This window comes from Leucopleurus acutus (genome assembly GCF_964270905.1).
Source record: "Leucopleurus acutus genome assembly, chromosome: 21".
Classification (NCBI taxonomy): domain Eukaryota; kingdom Metazoa; phylum Chordata; class Mammalia; order Artiodactyla; family Delphinidae; genus Leucopleurus; species Leucopleurus acutus.
In genome coordinates this window covers 17,479,774-17,495,874 of record NC_139163.1, presented here as the reverse complement: position 1 = coordinate 17,495,874, position 16,101 = coordinate 17,479,774, and the positions used below count along the sequence as shown (strand labels likewise).

At 44.9% G+C, this 16,101-nt stretch overlaps 1 protein-coding gene across 7 annotated transcripts in view; it reads right to left on the bottom strand.

Annotated features, from left to right (window-relative positions):
- The window catches only part of MTMR7 (myotubularin related protein 7), a 100,878-nt gene that overhangs the window by 22,589 nt on the left and 62,188 nt on the right, over nt 1-16,101 (bottom strand). For all 7 annotated transcript variants that reach the window (XM_082863777.1, XM_082863778.1, XM_082863776.1 and 4 more), the window contains 2 exons: nt 9,975-10,109; nt 602-734 (listed from right to left, as the gene is read on the bottom strand). In XM_082863777.1, coding sequence (XP_082719903.1) covers nt 602-734; nt 9,975-10,109 — 268 coding nt within the window. The remainder of the gene's footprint in view (nt 1-601; nt 735-9,974; nt 10,110-16,101) is intronic.

Here is a 16,101-nt window from a genome sequence, read left to right as displayed (position 1 = left end):
TGGTGTGGCCACATGAATAATTCCTCTACGTTGCATAACCCTGCTTTGCGACTAGCTCTCCCTGTGAGTACAGAAGCCTGGGCATACGCGTCTCGTGGTGCTCGCTGGGTGGGGTGGGTGGAGGGAGCGCGCTGCAGCAGTGCTGCTGATGGAAGGGAGAACCGGGACCCCCCAACATCCTTCTCATGGCCATTCAGCCGCTCGGATTCAGTTTATGGGCCTCACGTCCACACGTGAACCGCTTCGACGTAGGACTGCTTTATCTCCCAGTGGTCTTGAATATGGGTCGAACTATTATTATGAGAGAGAAAGAAAAAATATCCCCGTGCACTTCTATCTTAGGTGTTAGGTACCACCGGAGAGAGCCCGGCAGCTAATACCACGTGACAAAACCACTCCACGATGACACCAAAAAAGAAGAGAAAAGCTGTTACATGTTTAAAGAGTCCCTGCATTTTGATATTCTTCCCAACTGATCCCACCCTTGCAAACAACATCGAAGTAAAGCACAGTTTTCACATCAACAGACCATCTTATTCCGTCTTGGCATTAAAACATTTAACTGCATTTTTTAAATGCTGTGCATAAGGAAATGGTTTACCTTCCAGCATTTTTTGCAGACTGTTCCTCATGACATGGATGTTCTCTATCCCGATAAACTGAAACTTGATATTGGAATAATTGTCTTCGTTCTCATAGCCTTTCCCTGCAGCACGATTTGCCATCGCATTAAGCTGCAGTGGGCAGCAAAACAGAACAGTCACCAGTGATATTCATGAAACAATCACAACACTTCACGGCTAATATCCATAAGAACATTCAACATTATGTGCAGAAACATGCTTTAAATCCCGGGAACACCGCGCTGGGCTAGGTAGCTACAGACACTCGTGCTGAGCTTACGTTCAACAACATCAGTTTGTCGATGTGGCAACATTTTCTGAGCTGGAAGCATCCTAGAGATAAGCCCTTTTGGAGACGTTCCCTGTCAGAGATGCCAAATCCAATGTGGGATTCTGTACAGAGCCAAGTCGCCCCAATTTAATACCAAACATGACAGCCTTAGGTTGGCAGAAGAATATCTGCAGATACAGTTGGCAACATAAAGCTCTGTAAGTTAAAGTATTATATCTTCCAGTATTCGAATGCCAACAAACACATCAACGTATAGGAATAGTTACGTCATTCTAATTTGCCTACAAGAATCCCTCAGGTACCCAGTTCAACTTTGAGCAGGAAACGCTGAACAAAACAGAGAGAGGGCAAGACATGTCCTCTGGCCACCCTATTTAAATCTCCAGAGAGGATTTTTTTCTATCACATTCATTATCATAATTTCATCTATAAAAAGTCACGGTTCCTAGTGCAAACTGGGTTAAATGGTGATGGACTTTGAAGAAGAAATTTATGATATGCAAACTTCTGCCTTATTCCTGTGTAACTAAAATCAAGAAGGGGACAAGTCCTGCCTTAGCTGAGAAATACACAGATTTCTAGAATGAATGTATTATTGTGAATACTCCATTCTTGCTGTTCAGCTAAGTGGGCCATCACATCCTAGACATCAATATTCACTGACCATTCTCTTCCTCTGCCCACAAAGGGCAGGCGGGCTAGCCCAGGCAGAGAACTCACTACCAAAAATATATCCGTTTTTTAGGACCACGATGTAGCACTCGGGGTATATTCATACTTTTCAAAAATCTAAGCTTAAGAAGCCAAGTTAAGTTAAAAGCATACGCATTTTTTGACCCAGATTTCCTATGTGTGAGAATCTGACACTATTAAAATACCAGCACATAAAGACAGACGTCCAAGGATGTTTACTGCAATCTTTTTTTTTTTTTAAATAATAGTTGAGTAAAAAAACCGGAAAACCTATGAATATCTCCATAGGGCCATGATTGGATGAATTATGGTATATTCATACCCTGGACTTCTAATAGGCTCAAGTAGAGACACAGAGATAGAGACAGACAGATATACAGATGTCTAGATATTGCGGGGAGAGGGAGGGAGGAGGGAAAGAAAAAAAAGAGGGGTGGGGAGGGAGGGGAGAAGAGAGGAGATACTGGGCCATGACATGTGAAGTGAAAAGAGTAAGCTCCAGAATAATATTCATACAATTATCCCATTTTTTGTAAAACACGCTGACCTACAGACATGCATTTACGTTTATGCATGCTGGGGTAAGCAGAACAGAAATGAATGGAAGTCGACACCAATTTCGCAGCTGTTGCAGCAGACAGACAGAGGCGGCACATGTGGGGAGCGGCTGCCAATACTACTCCAGACGCTCCTCCAGGCTTTGTTACAAACCAGATACAGTGGGTTTGTAATTTAAATAACAGAAAAAAAACATATGGCAGGCCCCTCACTTTCCTGCTCCGTGATTCAGCTCACATGACATCAGCTGGGGTGCGCCCCACTACCCTGTTTCCCATTTACGGAAAGATCATGCCCTTTCTCCCAGGCATGCTATGAGAAGGATAAAGGGTTTGGTCTCAATAAAGAAAAAAATATAAAAATAGTGTTATTTTTAAGACAACTGATGTTCATGCTTTAAATTTTAAAAGTATTTTAAGAGGAAAATTTTTCTAAAATTACCTATAGACATTGTTCTTTTGAAACACACTATTATAAAAATATCACTGGTTTGTGTAATTATTTTCCAAAGTTGCTGGCTTATTCTTTACAAGCTTCTTTACAAGCTTCATAAATAAAATGGTTAACAGGATACGTGCAAGTATCTTTATGTTACATGAACCTTATGTTTATTCTGTATCTTGAATAATTCAAGTTAAGCCTTCTCACCACACACCATACTCTTTTTAAACAGGGCAGTGAATAAAAACCAAAACACTATTATTACTTTAATCTATAATTAGGACCCTATGTTCACATTTTTTAGTAGTTGATGACCTATGACCTAGGAGAGTTTATCGATGGTCTTCTTTAAAAGCAAAGGAGCCACACAAGATGGCCTCTTAAAAGGCAACGGTACTTCTCATAATGAACAGAAGGTGGCAATATTTAATCTACCATCCAAAGTGTACTTTCTCAAGGTTTCCACATATTTCACAGGCCCTGTCAGGATAATGGGGCACTAGCTGACCCTTCAAAGCAGAAAATACAGTTTCATAATTAATAAAAAATTCAGAAGCTATCTTGGACCTATAGGTGTATTCATTCAGATAGAGTATCTCTTATATAAATAAAACACTAAGTCTAGTTTGGTGCCCTGTCCCTCAGGCTGAGAACTCCATTTCACAGGCAAAGAAAAAGCTGTTCATTTTGGCCCCTAAAAGTTCTCAAATAGTGAAAAAAAAACAACCTCAAAAGGTCACATACTATATGTTTTCAATTACAGAACGTGCTTGAAATGACAAGCTTATAGAGGTGGAGAACAGATTAGTGGTTATTTGTGGTGATGTAATTGTTCTCTATCTTGACTGTGGTACTGAATATACAAACATACGTATGTGATAAGACTTTATAGACTAAACACACACACACACACACACATACACACACACACGACTACAGTAAAACTGGGAAAAATGGAACAAGATTGGTGGATTTTATCAATGTCAATATCCTGGTTGCAATACTGTACACAGCTTTGCAAGATGTTACCACTGGGGGAAAGTGGGTAAAATGTACAAGGCATCCTTCTGTATTATTTCCTACAACTGCATGTGAATCTACAATTATCTCAACATAGAAAGTCTAATTAAAAAAAAAAAATTCTCAAACAGATAAAACAATGGAGGTAACTGCATTCCAGTTTCAACCTATGCTTAAAGAACACAACGGACAACTGAAAAGTGGTACTGGAAAAAGTGCCCTGTTTTCTAATCCAAGGTCACTCTGCTATTTGATCATCTCAGCACCTTTGGGTGCAAAAAAACTCATAAGTGAAACAAAAAAATTCACTCATTCTCAACAAACACTTAACGAACACCTACTGTGTGCCAGGCACTGAATGGAATAAAAACGTGAATAAGAAGTAGTCCCAGCCACCACAAGCTTATCATCGAGTATGGAAGTGCGAGCACACAACACCAAATAACGACAGATCATACCCACCAGGACTGGGCAGGAGCTGAGAGCCTGGTGGAGGCGGTGGCAGTAGTTAGAATCTGGAACAGCCCCACGTGGCCTAGGGCCTCAGGGGTAACGTTTCATGATGGAAGGAGGACTTGAGATGGGCTTTAACAACCAGGAAGCATGGAGAGAAAGGGGGAGGGCATCCCAGATGAAGCGATGAGAGAGGGAAGAGGTAGGGTATCAGTGGCCACCAAAGAAGCAGGTGGGTATCAGTTGAGTCAACCAGTGCGAGCACAGCGCAAGGTTCAAGCCTGGCGGCAGCAGCAAAAAACGAGGCTAGAAATTATGAGGGTCCTCTATGCACAAGCTCGATTAAGAGGTTCTAACCTCATCTGTGGCAGTAAAGAGCCACTGAGGGCTTCTGAGCAGGATTAATCGAAACATTCGAGATTTAGTATCCATGACAGAGAAGATCCTCTGGAGTGGGGCAGAGGACATGAGCCGCACAGGAAGGTGGCTGGTCTCATTTATGGCCAGGACCCTATGCGTCAAGCCGGCACAGAGCAGGCACTCGGTGAAGATTTACTGACAGGCTGACCGGCCAAATGAATGTGCTAACAGAGTGAGGCTGAGAGGTGAACAGGCCAAGAATGTTAAAAAAAAAACAGAATCAGATTCTTTCCCCCGCAATCTTAAATCATCAATCAGACACATCAAAATCATGGAAACTCAGTCGACCATAATCTGCATATCAAGTTAAAGGTCAGCTGGTCAGCATCTCAGCCACGGAGTCTAACATTTCAGCAGAGCACATTCTGTACCTGAATGCCAGGACCTGATCTGACGTGCCTGAAAAATGAGAATTGAAGTTGGTCTTGGCAGAAGGAGGCCTGGACCACGTTCTAGCCTGTGGTGTCAGTTAATGGTCCTTTTCTCTCCCTGCATCTGTATCTGGTGAAATGAAGAATCTTAACTTGTGATATAAACATGAAAATAAGAGATGATTTTATTTCTTGCAACTACTGTCTACAACTGTGCTAATCAAAATCCTCCTTTCCTACCCCCGAAGGAAGAATTAATAACTTATAGGAAATCATGGTCCAGCTCAACTTAAAATCCCAACCCCATATATGATGCAAAATTTTCTCCTTCTCTTATTATAGGCTGTTTGGACTGGTGAGGGGTCCACTCTGGTACTCTCCTTTTCCTCCTTCTTCTAGGCTCTATCTTTATATTGGGGAGGGGGATAAAAGAGGAGGTAAATATCTCTTTGTAAAGCTGGACGAGGCTGCTGTTCTCTCGCCATTGGTCGTCACTGCTTTTCCGGTTAACGCTCGCTGACCAGCACTGCCCTCTCTGGCATTAAGTGTCCAAATCCTAGGGCAAGTCCGTGGGCTCCCGGGAGGAGGAGGTACACAGCTCGCTGACATGAGACCCACCTTGGCTTGAGCCTGTTCCGAGGCCCCCGGCTTCCCTCCCCAGCACGTACCCCACAGTCGGCCGCAGCTGGGAACCTCCAGTTGGGGGTGGAAGCCGGGCCTCAGCAAGATGGCTCACGTACAAGTTTCTTTCTCAGTGTCTACTGGACCCACAGGTCCCCCCTCCATCCCTGTCCTGCCAAAGAGGGAGAGCAGATGCCCCACTGCCACTAAACGCCGCGCAGCTCCCCTTCCCCTGCTCACTGCCGCAGTGGAACAGGTCGGCCATGCATCCCATGCCGAAGTGACCTCCTAGCTGCCCCTCTGTCACGCACCCCGATCTCTACAACAGATCCTCCCAGATCCCCCCCTCACAGGATTCAGTGAGTGGAAACCACCTAATTACTGATTCCAGAGACACAGGAAAACTTCCAACATGACCTCCTGTCTCACAGCTAAAGAATCGCTCACAAGGGAAATCAGAGGCCCTTTAACCACTAAGCTGTCTTTGGAGGAAGAGTCAGGACAAGGGGCCGGGCATGAGCTGAGCCCCCAGCCGGCCTGCTCACCGCTTCCCTCCACTGCCCGGCACCCCTCCCAGGCCGCCGGCGTCAGAGCCTGGCTCACAGGCCTGCTCACACCTCTTGCCCTGGCCTGAGCGTGTACGAGCCTGTGGTTGGTCCTTCAGCTCTGAGTTTCCAGCCTCCCTGCAGATGTGCTCAGAAGGGGAACCCTGTGGAACCTGACAGTGGACCCAAGGCTCCCCTGGATATCGCTGTCAACAGACCGTGATCAAACAGAGTAGCGTGGGCTCGGGCGTCAGATCAGCCTAGATTTGAATGGCTTGACCTTGGACACATGACTGAACCTCTCTCAGTCTGAGACCTTACCCATAAACAGAAAAGAACAGCTCCTAATTTGTAGGATTATAATAAGAACTGAATGGGAAAGTGCCTGGCATTTTTACAAGCGCAGCAAAGTCCTAGAACAAAGTAATGTTAAAGTCATGAGCGAGGCTGAGATAGAAGGAGCTCGATATCACTTTAAAATCCAACAACTATGGCATCAACGTGATCTCCTATCTTCTTAATGCACCAGATTCTAGCAGTAACATATGACCTCGAGGGTATGTTTTTTCTTAACAGATACTCAGTTCATGCTGAGGCCCTCACTGCCCTTGCCTCCTGAGATTTTAACATCAACAAGCAATGCAGAAGCTTTCATCTGAACAGGCAGCATCTGGGGCGAGCCTTGCTCCAAGGACAAGAATGACTTCTAGCCTTTCTCCTTTGCAGTAAACCTGTGAGCAAACCTGGCCAGGGCCCATCTGTCTGTCTACCACCCACAGCAAACACGGACCGGGTCTCCCGGCTACTGAGGAATAAACATCAACGGACGTGATCTTTAAAAGAATGAGAGCTCTAAAGCAAACAGGTGAAGACTCCTGTGAAGGTGTGTGTGCCTGGGAAATAGGTAGAGGGCATGACTTGTATGAGACACCAATTTTCTCTAAGGGATTAGCATCCAGCTTCTTATCGCCAAGAGCAAACGCACTCAGTGCTAAATATACCCTTCAAATCAAATCCTCTGGATTAATTTGTGTTACATCTGGACTGTGCCTGGCTCAACAGCCGCCACATTGCCCGGAAGGTCTGCATAGCGTAGTACACACTTGGGTCGTTGGCCCTTAAAGCAGCAGGCGAACCTGTCTGCCTTTATTTAAATCTAGGAAAATGGGATCGGAGAAGGGCACCCCAATTCACTTTAAAGGCCCTGTCTTCCCGTCCTTTTCTTATCTTGTCTTCAGTACGTGTGTCTAGGACAGGCATTCATTCAGTTGTCTCTGTTAGGAAATTCAGAGCAGCTCCACTGTCCTGACGCAAAAGGCACAATGACAGGAGGGAAACAGTCAATGCGAGAAGGATGAAGCAGAGAGAAAGCACAAATCGAAAGAGAGAATAAAAGTCAGAGCCTGGCATCTCTCGAGTGAAAACCTTCAAGCAGAGAAGCTATTTCTTCCCCAGTCTGAAGCTCTTCCCTGCTGTGCTTTGAAAATCTGTCCAAAAGGAAGGGACTCCTTTACCTGTCATCTACTAGAATGTGATCCAGCTGCAACATGTTTTGTCCTCGACCTGCATGGTTGGTCTGCTGATCTGGCCTCTGAGGGTAACTCATCCTCACTGCCCACCCCTCCACGGCCATCCCACAGCTACCCTCCCGTTAGAGAGGAAGGGACTGTTCTGAGGGCAGTGATGTGAGTGATCTTACACTGGGCAGACATCAAACTTAGTGATCGAGACCGTGAATCACAGTATTTAATGAAATAGGGCTCAGAGAAGCAGCGAGGTTGCCAGTCTGAGTGGCTACACAATGGATAGCATCCAGTTTCCATGATTTCTCTTATCGGCCACGAGTATAGACCCTATCTGTAATTACCCACTCCTAACATCAGTGTAGACTCTGAAGTGACTTGGGCCGTTGGTCATATTTCCTCCTTCCTGTTCTAATGTTTCTATGTCCTTATGTTGTTTTTTTTTTGATAGCTTCTTTGACATAGAATTCACATGCCATACAATCTATCCATGTAAAGTATACAGTTCAATGGTGTTTGGTATATTCACAGAACTGTGAATATACCATGTCACCACAATCTATTTTTAGAACATTTTAATCACCCCAAAAAGAAACCCTCTACCCATCAGGTGTCGCCTCCCATTTCCTCCCATTCCCCTAGCCCTAGGCAACCACCACCCTGCCTGATGTCTCTACGGATTTGTCATAGAGACACTTCATATAAATGGAATCATACAATCTGTGATCCTCTGTGACTGACTTCTTTCACTTAGCCTAACACTTTCAAGGTTCATCCACGTTGTAGCACCTATCAGTACTTCATTCCTTTAGTAATAATAGCCAAAAACTATTCCAGGGAATGGATACACCATACTTTATTAATCCATTCTCAGTGGATGGAATTTGGTTGTTTCCACTTTGGGGCTATTATTAACAATGAATTTTCACTTAGAAGTTTCTGTGTGGACATACGTTTTCATTTTTCTTAAATTAGGAGTGGAATTACTGGGTCACATGGTAACTTTTATGTGTAACATTTTGAAGTCCTTATGTTCTTTCAACCTTTTTATGATTAAAAATTCTTTCACACTGTAATTTATAAAATAAAGGTTTCTTAAAATCCTCCTCTCACCTCACAAGAAAAGCCACTGTTAACAGTTTACTATACATACCTTCAAACTTTTTTCCATGAAAAAACTATAGAACAACGTATAATTTTTATAATTTAATTATTATTACATACATGGCATTACTTTTCTGTAGCTCACTCTTGTTGCTTCACGGTCTATCTTGGACACTGTTCCACCCACGTGGAGAAAGAACACGCAGCTCTCTCTCACAGTCATAGGTCCAGGTCTATTTTCGTAACTGGCAAGAAATTCCTATGCCAAATATGTTGAATAAAGGCCATTTCTCTGTGGCACCTCATTTTGTCCCATATATTCCATGCCCCTGTAGGTGATTTTGTCCCATATATTCCACGCCCCTGTAGGTGATTTTGTCCCATATATTCCATGCCCCTGTAGGTGATTTTGTTTCCATGTATTCAACGGCACGTACCTCTGAGGACTCCATGTGTTGGCTGGTTTACAAAGAAATGGGTCTAAGGAGTGAAATTACAAATTATACTTGACCTGACCCTGACTAGTGTCAAGAACATATAAAGCTGAGTGGGTGGTAAGCATAAGATGAACTTGGTCTACCCGTTGATAACTAGATTATTTCCTGTTGGTTGTTCTATTCAATTATAAAATTAATATATGAATACCTGCATAATTATAAAATAATATTTTCAAGCGAGGTAAGTAGAAAGTTCTCTACCTCCCTCAAGCCTCCCCCCTTCTCCATGCAATTTTAATAGGTTAGTGTTTATCCTTCCAGATCTTTTTCTATTTTAATTTAAATTTTTACCTACCTATAGTTTGTTTTTTTCACAGACACAGTAGTATACACATTAATTTGTGACTTTTCTTTTTTTACTTAACATTACATTTTGTAAATCTTTCCAAGTCATAGCTACAGAGCACTACAAGTGGAATTTGCAATAGAAGAGGTGAATATCTCACAAAAGCTGAACTGCTGGAATTCCACAGTAAATTTCATACCATCAGAGAAGAAACGGTCCTTTTATAAACAAACCAAAAAAATAATGTGGTATATTTAGGAGAGTAATCTCCAACACGAAACCACACTTTCATTGTGTGCACTATGTACCAAGCACAATGCAGAGCAGGGGAAATATCTAAAGTACCTGCTGACCTCAGGGGCCCCAGAGGCAGCTGAGCAGGGCAGCCACGCACGACTGTGCAAAGGGAAACAGCGCCTCTGCAGATGGGGCTCCCTGAGCGGGTGAGGGTGGTCAGGGAGCATGGCCTCATCTCCCATTCCATGATTCAGAGCGGCAAAGACACACACCAGCGTGGTGACACCTACTTTAGGCCGAGTGTCCACGACGTAAATGAAGTCGCTTCCTGGACTGGCCTTCCTGATGGCCTGGAGCATCTGCTCGTCCTCCAGGCACCGGGCACTGAAGCCAGACAGGGGCTGGCTGCTCCGGCAGATGGAGACCTGGGGGGAAGCAATGCGGCAGCATCAGGCAGCAGTGCGACGGCACCTCCCCGGAACCCTCAAGACCACCCTCACAAGGCCCCCCAGTTCACTGACGCCCACCACTAGCTCGTAAAAGTATCAATGCCTTCTAGAAACCGAGGTTGCTTTCTTTCTAATTCAAGTCAAGAAACCACTATATGGGCAAGCAGTGCAAACAGTTTCTCTGTGTAAGAAATTAGGAATGTGTAAGGATGTTTAGGTGGGACCCAAACTATGAAACGTAAAGCCAGTTAAACATCCTACTTTCCTCTTCACCACTACTGTTTCATCTTCCTGCCAAAGCAGAAATATAAAGTAAGTAACTATTCTAGTAAAACTTATAAAAATTATAAAAGTGACTTCTTTAGTGTTTCCATCATTTACTAGCCCATTTAGAAACAACACAAATACCAAAAACCAATTCTAGGGCTTCCCTGGTGGCGCAGTGGTTGAGAGTCCGCCTGCCGGTGCAGGGGACGCGGGTTCGTGCCCCGGTCCGGGAGGATCCCACATGCCGCGGAGCGGCTAGGCCTGTGAACCATGGCCGCTGGGCCTGTGCGTCCGGAACCTGTGCTCCGCAACGGGAGAGGCCACAACAGTGAGAGGCCCACGAACCGCAGAAAAAAAAAAAAACAATTCTAATCCTAAATGGAGGCGTTTTCACAGTGATGAAGCCCAGGCTGCTGCTAGCTTCTAAGGACAGCAGGCATGGACCTGGGCTGACCACGTAAGTTAGAAGCAAGGTCTTTCTGGGGAATTGATCTCCATTCTATTCTTCGACCTCTCTACTCTGCGATTCTAAGAGTACACTACACCACTGCCCTGGTGACGCAGTGGTTGAGAATCGCCTGCCAATGCAGGGGACACGGGTTCAAGCCCTGGTCCAGCAAGGTCCCACATGCCGCGGAGCAGCTGGGCCCATGTGCCACAGCTACTGGGCCTGTGCTCTAGAGCTTGCGAGCCACAAGTACTGAGCCCATATGCTACAACTACTGAAGCCTGCGCGCCTAGAGCCCATGCTCCGCAACGAGAGAAGCCACCGCGATGAGAAGCCCGCGCACCACAACGAAGAGTATAGCCCGTGCTCGCTGCAACTAGAGAAAGCCCACGTGAAGCAACAAAGAGCCAACACAGCCAAAACTAAATAAATAAATGAATAAATAATATATACACAACAGCATAAACAATATACATAACAGCATAAACATTTCCCTGAGTTATTAACAGGTGAGTATAGCCACAACCTCACAGCTGTAAAACTTACACTTTTGTGGCAAAGTACTTTTTATGGATTTAGATTTATAACATTTAAATTGAACTCAAATCACCAAATACAATCTAGGAATGACTCTTCTGAAGAACTGAGCCCAGGCGCCCCCTGTGTAAGAGGGTGCAGGCAGCCCCCCGGCTCGGGGCAGGCTGAGCAGGGAAACCTCCCCTGAAAACAGCCGTGGCCCAGCCCGTTCAGGGCGCCTGCGTGCAGGGCTTCATCCTGGCAGCCACTCCAGCTCTGAGTCCAAGCACAGCCTAACTGTCCTTAAAGCCCATGCCAGCACTCCTTAGCCAGGGTTTGGTGAGCTTTGGCACTCCTCGCTGGGGAAGGCAGGGATGGTTCTTACTAACCATATGATCCTCCAGCAGAGAAGCTCCCGGCAGGACCGAGAACTGCAGACAAGTAACCGGGCAACCGCCCGAGGGTTCCAGTACCTTCTGTGACAGAGAGGGGCAATTGCTGAGGCGCTCCAGGAACTCTGTGCCTGCAGCCAGAATTCAGGGGGCCGGTGCCTGCGGAGTGGGAAGCAAAGCAAAGGGGCAAGAGAGGGGCTCCAGGGCTGCTGAATTCTCGAGCTGTTGGCAGCAGAAGTCCAACCACAGAGTGGAGGAGAAAGGGCCCCGGGGGTCTGACCGTGGACGGGAGGCCGGCCAGCAGCAAGGCAAAGTGACGGCAGGGACCAGAGGGCGCTTGGGGACAAAAGGCAAGCTGCAGAGGATGGACAGAGAGTAAAGCACCGCAGATGCTCTCACTGCGCTCATCCAGGCTCCCGTCTCCTATGATGTGCAGAGGGGTCACGTCAGCCGCTCTGACTGGAGCAGAAAACAATTCTGAGCTGGCTTTGTCTGGGCTAAAGAAATACTAATTAAGGACAGCTACCATCAGGCAATTTCTTAGATCCTATCAGAAGAGCTAGATGGGGAAGAGACCATATCTCAACGGGGAGAATTTGTCCAAGGAAGCATACGGCGCACCTAAACTCACTCAACTAGTGCAGGTCCAATCATGAAATGAAGCCAATTAGTGACAACTATTACTACTTACCTTCAGGCTGAGAGCAGTTTTCAGTGAAGGGTTAAGTCAGAACAGAGTTACACTATGAAATGTAGTTGATAAATTAAACCAGATATATTAAGCAGACTACATGTTAATATTTTGTAGTTACATTTTCTTAATAATCTATAGATAGGCTCCAAACAGAATTCGTCACTGACTCAGTGATTGCTGGCATAGAGCTGTCCGCTTTGTAAAGAGCGGTGAGTAGTCTCTAAGTGCCCTGTCCACCCTATACACACGTCAGAGAGTCAAGACTGTTGAGAGAATTGCACCATTACCTGGCAGCATTTTCTTACTGATGTCAGCCACCTGAGAGCAGAGATAAGACTCCTCAATGGTAAACTGTCACGAGAGCCTCATTTATAAAGGCTACTGATAATTTATAAAATAGCCAATACTTTTTGAATGCTTACTATGTGGTAGGCACTATTAGAAGAACTGTGTATTTTTATTTAATCTTCCCAACTACCATATACGGTAAGATCTATTATTTGCTCCATTTTATAGATGAGACAACCAAAGCACAGAGAGGTAAAGGAACTTGCCCAATGTCACAGAGCTAGGAGTTGAATCCAGGCAAAATATTTTCTGAACCAACATAATATAGCGCCCATGTGTGTAAATAAGTCAAGAAGCATGAGAGAGAATTAAGAGGCAGGATTCAAAAAGATCTGGCTTTTAATCCAAGGTGTGTTCTCACTTCCTATATAATCTTAGGTAATTTACCTATCATCTCTGAACCTTGGTTTTTCTCATCTTTAATACAGGGATAATAATAATACCAAAACTACAGAGTGTGATGAGGTATATAACACTCCTAGAACTATGCCTAACACAAAGTAAGTTTCAATAAACATTATTTATAAAAGAAGGGTAAGAAGGTCTATATTTTTCTTAAGGAAAATGGCCTCTTTGGAAATCTTTCAGACTTGGGCTTCCCAAAGATTTGTACTGTGATTTGGGGATACCATGCTATTAATGATTTAAAGCAGAACTGCTTTCTTAAAAGCAATTAAAATATTTAGTAAGAAAGAACAAAGGATACCGCGGCTTCCAAACACAAGTGACACTGACACATCTCTAACTGTGATCTGCAAAGCTGCTGAACCGTTTGATATCCAAAAGGATTCTGGATGGCTCTGTATAACTCATGTGTGGTTCAAGGCCTGAAATTAACGTTAAGTGCTGCCCTTAACAGCTGGTAACATCAGCAGGGCCTCAAATGGTCAGTTGCAAGCTCCCCTCCATACTCTGCTTCCGTGGAAAAGTCCCCAGCTAAGCAACCCTTCTCCCACAGGACCAGATGCAGCCCCTTCTCATCCCAGAGCAGTGCGTTTCGTCCCCTGCCAGCCCATGGAATTACTCAAACCAGCCCATCGCGTGCTCCCCTGGGAACCAGGGGTCAACTCATCCTCCTGAGACTCCAAAGCCTGCCTCACACCATCTCTGCTGGTTCACTCTACTCCTGAATGCAACCTTCCTACAGCCCTGCCTGCCATGCAGTGCCTTCTTCCCCTGGGCAGGGGGCATATGTAACTAATAAACGTCATCTGTCCAGTGTCAGATGCCATGTGTTCAGTCAGCCCAGTAAACCCTAGGGCAGGAATCCTGACCTCACCAACGGGTGAACAGGAAGTGATTACAACACCATGTATGCTAAAAGCCGGTCCAAAGGTAATGATGTACCATCAGCGGGGGGATTTATATCAAAGGAGTCTCAACGGGGCTTCCTGTTCACGACATGAGGTACATGTCAAGCTTTTTCTTAATCTAATCACCAATTCCCACTACCCAACACCGGCCAACTCATCTCACCACCCAAATCTTCAGTGCTCCTTGGGAACAAGGGGCTATGTGAGGGACAGAATTTAACCAGATAATGTGATATTCTTATTCCCAAGCCTGAGTTCTACTGGGGCAGGAATACACACTCAAGTCTAAAAAGTCTAAAATCACAAAAAGGAAGAAAGAAAGGTCCGCAAACTTAGGTACTTTATAGCTGTTTACTTTTCACGGAAGATGCCTGGTTTATGTGTGGGTTTTTCTGAGCAACAGCATGAAATACTGCACTGATATTTCCTGTGTCTCCCGCCAAACCACAGAAATCCACCTTCGCTAATGGTATCTCCCGCTATAAAAACCCCTGGTCACCTTGGAAGCATTTACATAATTAACCTGGATATGAAAACCTGAGCGTTGTTATAAAACCACAAATTTGATCGTATTCTACCTGCAGCAGAGATTTTAGGTCGTGGGTGTGGGAGAGTGGGCATGCATGTACATGAAGTATTTCCCTGGGCAACCAGAAATGGTTTCTTAGTAATGCTTAGAAACCTTCTCTATCTTGTAAGAAGAGCTAAAACTTAAAGTACTGTTTGCTTTAAAATTTTAAGTACAGGAAATCAATTATTTTTAACCATAACTGATGGCTGTGTGAGTTCATTTCCGGGCTTGGAGATCAAGTAAAGAACAGAGCACGAGAGCGGGAATGGGGTGATGAGGGTCTGACGTCAAGAGGCAAAGAAGCTGGTCTCTGTGGCCTAACTGCTAAAAATTCTATCCTATCCTCAGACATTACATGCTTGCCCTTTATAATACTCACACTGACAAAAGAATTCCTTTTCTCAAGAAAATCAAAACAGAAGGAAAAGAAGTAGGATCAGGCCTAAGCTCACTTTCTAAATACCCGGTCCATCCCCACCTCTGACATAACCATCAAAGATTCTCCCTCCCTCTCCTCTCTTACTTCTTTATCAATGGATGCTACAAAACAAAAGTAAATGTTCCTGGCATCCTAAATTCAAATACAACATCATCAAATTCCACATCCCTTTTCATCCCATCATTTTTTTAAAAAAAAGAGATTCACATCTTCCTTTGCCTCTCACCATCAGGCCAGCTCTGTGTAGGCTGAGATATATTTGGAGTCAAATAATACAGGATATTAATGAAATACCTGCTTTCTTTAGGCCATTTCAGAGCAGTGAGTGTAACTGAAAATAAGACCATTAATATCCTTTCAATTAACGGACCTTACACGGCTGAGTGAATATCTCCTTTCAAAGTGGGGCACCACAGAAGGCTATATGCCTTACTCTGGCCAAGCTGGCACTGCTCAGTGTATTTCTGGAAGCCTCCTTTTAAGAGCAGACACAGATCCTGCCCCACGCCCTGCCTATAGGTGCATGCACGGCACACACTCACACACATCTGTTGCGATTGTTTATAGTTTGGGATTAAAGTCAAATGAAGCTATGTTATCTCACTTGAAAACCAAACGTTTTCGCCCGGCTGAAGTCACATGACCTCTACAGCAGGTAAGGAAGATCATTCTTGTCTCCCCAAATTTGTCTTCTCATCCTCCACAGAAATGGAATCACAGCTTTTAGCTGTGATTTCCACAGTTACCCACAGGACTGTCTTTTCCCACAGGCCCTGTGCAGTTCTGATCAACAGGATAGGAGCAGCGCTGTCACATGGCAGTTTTGGGAGCCTCCCTCCGAAAGCAGCGAGGGCACCACTGCGCCCCCTTCCATCTGCTGCCGCGCGGAGGTCACGGCTGGAACTAAAGTCACCTCTCACGCCACGTGATGGGGGCGACCCCCAGGGCTGGCAGAGCAGAAAGGCACCAGGAGCTCGGGT